Below are 7,060 nucleotides of genomic sequence, written 5' to 3'. Positions count from 1 at the left end.
GGATATTCTAGAGTTTAGGAGCCAAATGCAAAAATGCTCTCCCTCCTTTAGGTACTACTTTAAGTCTATAGTTTCATGATCTTATTTAACAATTTTTACAACAGAAGTGATTCAAACAAAAACCAACTTTAGCTCGATAATAATTTTCCTATTGTCACAGTGAAGCTGTTTTGAAACAATATGTTTTGTGAAAAGCGCTATATAAATGAAGATTACTTGACTTCACTTAAAGAGTGTAGCAATACTTTGTAATTGATCTGGAACTGGATAGGTAACCAGTGTAGAGATGATAAAATTGGTGTTACATGATCACATTTTCTTGACCTGGTAAGAACTCTAGCAGCTGCATTTTGAACTAATTGTATCTTGTTTACTGAGGATGCTGGACAACCAGATAGTAATGCATTACAGTAATCTAGTCTAGAGGTCATGAATGCATCAGAATGACTTTTCTGCATCAGAAACAGATAACATGTTCCATAGCTTAGTAATGTTTCTGAGGTGGAAGAAGGCTGTTTGTGTAACATATGAAATATGATTTTCAAAGGTAAAGTTGCTGTCTTATTTAACACCTATAGGTCTTTAACTATAGAGGATGAAGTAACAGTACATCCTTCTAAATGCAGATTGTGGTCTAGGAGATTCTGTGTACAAGTTTTTGGTCTATTAAGTAATACCTCAGTCTTATCTGAATCATGGGATGCATCCTTCATGACCTTCAATCACCCACAATCCTTTGTACACCTTCCAATTCACAAAAATAAACTGATGGAAAATGAATCATTATTGAGCTAGTCTGAATTTATTATGAAATGTAAGACAAACATAATGTTTTCTGGCATGAAAGCATAGATGTTATATTTTGTTATGGTGTAAATTACTCACTTAACACTAAACTAATAATATAAGCCACTGGGAAGATTATCAGACGATTATCTTTCACTGTTTTTCATTAATAGAACACCAGTTAACCCTTAAATGATTACCGTCATTCACTACCCTCCTCCTCATTGATTTATTAAAGTTAGACATCAACTTTCTTGGTATTCCTCAATCAATTCATTATAAAGAATATAAAAATAAAAAAAAATAAAAAAAATCATAAAATTATAAAAGAATCTTTCTATTCATTTTTTGTAAAAATTGTATAGGGTTGCTAACGAGCCGAGGTGTGTATCAGTGTAGGTATATTTTTTCTGCACAACAATAATTGAAACTTTGATGACGAAATAAGTGTGATTCACCTGGTGATGTCTGATAAACAATGATGAAGTGACGATTCATTCACTGTCACTGTCACTGGATGGACCTGGCGAAGCTGCCAGCGATCGAAATATTGATTTTGAAGTTGTTGAAAATTATATTGTTTTCAGAATATGTTTGAGATTGCGTATTCTTTGTTGAATTTACTTTGAAATGAGCTCTGATGAGGACAGTGATGATGGTATAAAACATCTGCTCAATCTGAGCCCTTTCAAGCTCCAAAAGGTAACAAAATATGCTTTATTTTATTATTCTGTAATTGTTACTCTAATATCAGAGAGTTTTATATTATCAGGACAGGTAGAGATCCATCTGTGTTACAGTATATAAAGATGGGGGTCAATAAAGACCTGAATATGTAAGAATGATTGGCGAAACGGTCATGCATTTAAGGGTTAATATTGTAATAACTGGCAGTTCAGTGCTAACCAGAGCTTTGTTACTTTTATAGAGCTAATTACTAGTACAAGGCAAGCACTGGTGTCCCCTCACACCTCATGACCATGAATGACTCTATATGCAGAACAATACAGCAGGAGGCAGTACTGTCTTTCTTTTCTGTGTTCAGAATAACAACTTCTCAAGTAAGGCCAGATCGCCAAGCCCCTCCCTACACATCTCTCTCCATGATGGTGAAAGCCACACTTTTTACATAACCAGGCGGTAAATGAACCAAACCCACCCAACTAATTTAACATAAACACACATAACTTTGTTATAGCAAAAACCCAGCCATTGCTTAAATAACGCATAAATCAACTCAAAACAAACAAATACCCATAATGCAACCGGCTGCTGGTGCTGAATGCTGGGTCATTGCAATATTTACAAATAATATTTAATAATCAATAATATTTAAAAAAAATACAAAGTATTTTTTTCCCAAAATTTAGTTTGAATTTTATTTTTGTGACATGACCGTAGGGGCGGAAACATTTATAATGTAGACAAGCGCTCTTACTAGACCATCAAATTCTAGAGTTTAATGCTGAGGAGGACTCCAGTCTAAAAACCTCTGGGAAGGACGCAGCCTTGGTAGGATGCAGACTTCTGTTTGAGAAGCACCCAATATAAAAGACATGAACAAAACCAACAACAGACATGACAGTTTGTTGTTTGATTACCTTTTATGTTTTGATCATTTGTTATTTATAAAAGTGTGTTAGTGAAAATCTGTTTACATTTTGTTGTTGTTGTTATTGTTGTTTTATCAGACACTGTTACATGAGGATTTTTTTTTTTTTTTTTTTTTTTTTTGGTACAAGGGAAGATGTGTATTGTGTGCAGTGCAGCTATTTTCATATCTATTTCCTTGTTTTGTTCTATAGCTGCATTTGCTCCAATGTTACAATGAGGGACCTGATTGGTGCTGGGAATGCTTCCTGATGTATAAGCTTCCTGAAATCTGGACATGTGGCTTTCACTCTCCTGGCTTCCTTGAATTTTAGAGTTGGCATAGACAGCCTCAGAAATAAAACAATCCTGTTTACACTGAAATCATCCAGCACGATCACAGGATAACTTTTTTTTCTTCTTTTTTCTTTTTTTTTCCCCAGTGGGTCTAGTTATATGGATGTGCTTTCATTTTGTTTGAAACGTATAGACATACATTCTTGCTGTCTTCATTCCAAATTAAAGAAAGTGAATGAGAATACTTAATTGAAAATATTCTTGTACAAATATGTTTTTGTTGTTTAAATAAACCTTTTTTTATATATACATGAATACCAAAAAGGTTACAATGCATGGTTGATGAAAGAATGCAGAAAACTCATCATAAAAGATGTGTATCATCACACAAGTGAATAAATCACATAACGTCTTGAATACATACTCTAAAGGCTGTGGAAAACTGGCTGTGTTGGATTGTTATATAATGGCTTATACAACCTCTGAGTTTTGAATCTACCTAGATACACATTACAGTTGTGTAAAAAAGGGGGTGTGGGGGTGGTGGTGGGGGGTCACACACTTCAAAATGATTGGACCAGAAGCTGCATAAATAGGTTCTGTGTGTATATGTGTGAGAGAGAAACCTCTGGCCTCCTCAGAATTGTTGTGGCTTCTTTTAATAAAAAGTCGATAAAGCAAAGATAAATATTGGCATATTTTTTGTTTGTTTGTTTTGTTTTGTGGCACAGACAACTGATTGCAGCAGGACTGGGTCTACTGGACTGAAGAGTTTCAGATATGTCTACTAGGAGGTTAGAAGTTCTCCCTTTTGAAAATTTTAATTAATTAATTTGTTTATTTATTTTTTTCTTTCGTTGATTGCTTTTTTCAAGTTTCTGTAATTTGTCATTGTATTTTGAATTGTTACATGCAGTATTTTGGAAAACACTTTCCATTGCATTTTAATGCATTCCAGAACATTATTGTATAATATAAATGTATCATTCCTCAGGGGCGGTTGTGATCTCACTTTATGGGGAGCCAAGTGTGATCTGTTTAAGTCCTGAATGTTTTTAGTAAAGCTTCGCTTAATATTCCATAACCTTCCATTCTATGGACCACCTGCACAAAGAAATCCTCAGAGTTAGTTAACATTGATCAGGCTATCGTCTGTATCAATCCGAATACACATAAAAGTAACGTGGTGCTGAGGTTCATTGCATTTAAGATTTTCTAGCAAAGAAAATTTCACAAGCTTCAAGTGAGCAGTATCTAATCTGAAAAGCATTGTTAAATTTATTTGTTTCCAATTTACATTAGAGATTCCTGTTCTCAATCATGTTTCCCAATCAATAAAAAAGCACTAGCAACAGTCTAAAAAATTAATTAAAATAACAAAACAAGTAATAAAATAAAAAGTAAACAAAATGAATAAATTAACATTATATGTAGTAAATCATTGCCTTTTCATTGAGCCTTAATAAATTTGAATTTGGACCCTTTTCCCCAGTCATCTCAATGGCAGAAAGTGTCCCAATCAGCCTCAATTCGGACATTTAGCCTACATTTTACTAAATATTCCACTTTTTTTTAATACCAGTGCAAGTCATAGCAATCATCATTATCAACACTGTTATATTGCTGACAGACACTGTCTTTCATTTTAAAAGTATATCATTTCTGATCACCACTTTCTGATATCATTTAAATACCTCAGTCTTTCTTAAGTTAATGTTTGTTTAAATGTAGGCTACTTAACACAGTGTTTTAGAAAACAATTCACATGCACTCATTGGCGCCCCACAATACAGCTGGTGGCGAAGTATGAGGGACTGTCTAGTTCAGGACTATTCAGTTCTGTTCCTGGAGGGCCACGAGCAGCAGAGTTCAGTTCCAACCCTATTCAAACACATCAAAACCATCAGGAATAGAACTAAGGGTATGTTTACACTACAAACGTACATGCCTAGCCACCTTATTTTTACAGTTCACTGCACTTTGATATTCTTCTCATTGATTCCCCAAGTGGCTAATAAATCGGAAGTCTCGCACATTCACAGAAAACACCTTACTTCTGAGTTGAAAAATAAGGTGGATAGACTAAACACGTAATACGCCTTTTTCACAGATTCACGTTTTTGCCATTTACACAAAAATGATAACGGTGCGGTTTTCAAAAATGTGCCACCAAAATTATTACACCATTGTCGTGTAATTGAACGGCCATTTTCCGTTTTAGTTGAAACTGATGTCGTGTAAACAGCACCTGAATAGCCTAGTTGATAAACTGATGACAAACTATACAATGGCAGGATGTAGATATTGCTTCTTGTTGTAAATCGATCATTTGTTGAGTAATTTGATTGGTAGTTGAGAGAAACAGAAGTTTGCAACATTTCCTGAATACCTTAAAACTACAAACTTGATACATTTGATTTTTAACTTTGGAGATATAAATCAAATATTCTCTTTAAAACTAAACTAAAACTTAAAGATAGTCATACTTTAGTTTCATATGGCTTTGAAATTAAGTTATTTCACAATTTCACAAATGTACAGTTTTGTGTGAAACAGAAATAGAGTTTACAGTTTTTAAACAAATTGCACTGTTTTCTATGAAATTTGACTGTAAACTGTAAATGCCCTGAACATTATTTCTGACATTGCAGAAATTCAGCTCAGCAAAGTACAGGCTTGACAGGTAAGAAAAAACAATGCTAATAAAATATCAACTCTAATTAGATCAATATCATATTTTATAATATGCATTAAACAGACATGCATAGGTTGTGTCAGTAATCAGAGTGTCTTTTTTCAAATAGACAGTGAGTCTAAACCTCCAAGAAAAATTGTTCTTCTTGGAAAAACAGGAGATGGCAAAAGCAGCTGTGGAAACACAATTCTCAGTGAACAAAGATTCACAACTGAATCTTCACCTGAATCTATAACAGCCCAATTTCAGACAGAAGTTGCAATGGTTTATGGACAAACAGTCACAGTTATTGACACACCTGGAATCTTTGACACACGTCTTGATGAGGCGGTCATCAGATCTGAGATCATTGGATCCATTATTGAATGTGCTCCAGGTGTTGATGCCTTTGTCATTGTTCTAAAAGTTCAAAGGTACACAAAACAGGAAATAGAGATTCTGGATAAAATTCTTGAGTATTGTGGAGAGGAAACCTTTAAACATGCAGTGGTTTTATTCACTCATGGTGAAGAACTAGAGGGTCAGACCATCGAGGAATTTGTGAAGATAAGTCCAAAACTGCAGGAGCTCGTCAATAAATGCGGAGGTCGCTGTCACGTCATCGACAATAAACACTGGAATGATTGTCATTTAGGGTACAGGAGTAACAAAGTTCATGTGAAAAATCTGATGGAGACCATCGACAAGATGGTGCAAGAGAACGGCTGCTTCACAAATGAGCTGATGTCAAGAGTATACAAAGAAATTGAAGAGGAGATTTATAGCATGGACACAATTCATTTGTGTCCGGAAGAGAAACGAGAGGCAGCGAAGAAGAATGTTCGCAAAAAAATTCTCATTCGGCTTGCAGGAGTGACTACAGGGACACTGATTGGTGCTTTTCTGGGCATCGGTGTTGCAGTGGGATCTGTTGTGGCTTTATTCAAAGCAGCCAAATTTAAGGAAGTTTTCAAAGCAATAGGCACAACTGTAACTGCTGCAGGCAAGGTGGCAGATAAAGTAGCAGTGGCAGCAGCAGCAGGAGGAGTAGCAGCAGGAGGAGCAGCATCATTATCTGCACTGGCAGGAGCGGTGGAAGCAGGAGTAGCAGGAGGGGTTGCAGCAGGAGCCACAGCAGCTGCAGGTGTTGTAGCAGTGGAGGCAGGAGTTGCAGCCGGAGCCACAGCAGCAGGAGCAATAGCGGTGGAGGCAGGGATAGTAACAGGAACAGCTGCAGGAGCCACAGCAGGAGCAGTAGCGGTGGAGGCAGGAGTTGCAGCAAGCGCTGGCATTGGAGCAGCAGCTGGTTCGGGAATCGCTGTAGGTGTCATATTTGGAGCTGCAGCTCTTGCAGGAGCTGTTGGAGGAGGAATCACGGGATACAAAGCAGCAGAAGATGCCGATTCTGTGCTTGATGCCATTAAGTTTGCAGCCAAAACTAACTATGCAAATGCAAAAGATGTTATTACAAAGGCAGAGCAACTTCCTTCAAATGTTTATAAGAAGCTTCAATAGAAGTAAGGCGAGCAAGTAATGATGATAATGCAAAAAAAAAAAAAAGAAAAAAAAAAAAAGAAATAGCTTTTTTGCTTTGCCATGCTTTGTCATTACATTATATGGCTATGCTCTCATTAATTCAAATGCTTTTAACCCTCTGGCACTCTTCGTTTAGGGGTCACACTTGGTTCCTTCATGGTAAAAAATGACAGAAGC

At 36.1% G+C, this 7,060-nt stretch overlaps 1 protein-coding gene across 1 annotated transcript; it reads left to right on the top strand.

Annotated features, from left to right (window-relative positions):
• The first annotated feature begins 4,479 nt into the window (after positions 1-4,479).
• On the top strand, positions 4,480-6,862 carry LOC137003846 (GTPase IMAP family member 4-like). The gene is made up of 2 exons (XM_067364106.1): positions 4,480-4,594; positions 5,478-6,862. The coding sequence occupies exons 1-2, from the start codon at positions 4,480-4,482 to the stop codon at positions 6,860-6,862; spliced, it is 1,500 nt and encodes a 499-aa protein (XP_067220207.1).
• Positions 6,863-7,060: the final 198 nt, after the last annotated feature.

Source organism: Chanodichthys erythropterus, chromosome 3 (assembly GCF_024489055.1).
Source record: "Chanodichthys erythropterus isolate Z2021 chromosome 3, ASM2448905v1, whole genome shotgun sequence".
NCBI lineage: Eukaryota > Metazoa > Chordata > Actinopteri > Cypriniformes > Xenocyprididae > Chanodichthys > Chanodichthys erythropterus.
This window is presented reverse-complemented; position numbering and strand designations above follow the sequence as displayed.

Excerpts from the sequence above, each read along its gene's own strand:
- LOC137003846 (XM_067364106.1), top strand. The coding sequence starts at position 4,480 with ATGAGGGACTGTCTAGTTCAGGACTATTCAGTTCTGTTCCTGGAGGGC. Across the intron at positions 4,595-5,477 it reads CATCAGGAATAGAACTAAGG|ACAGTGAGTCTAAACCTCCA; the intron begins GTATGTTTACAC and ends TTTTTCAAATAG.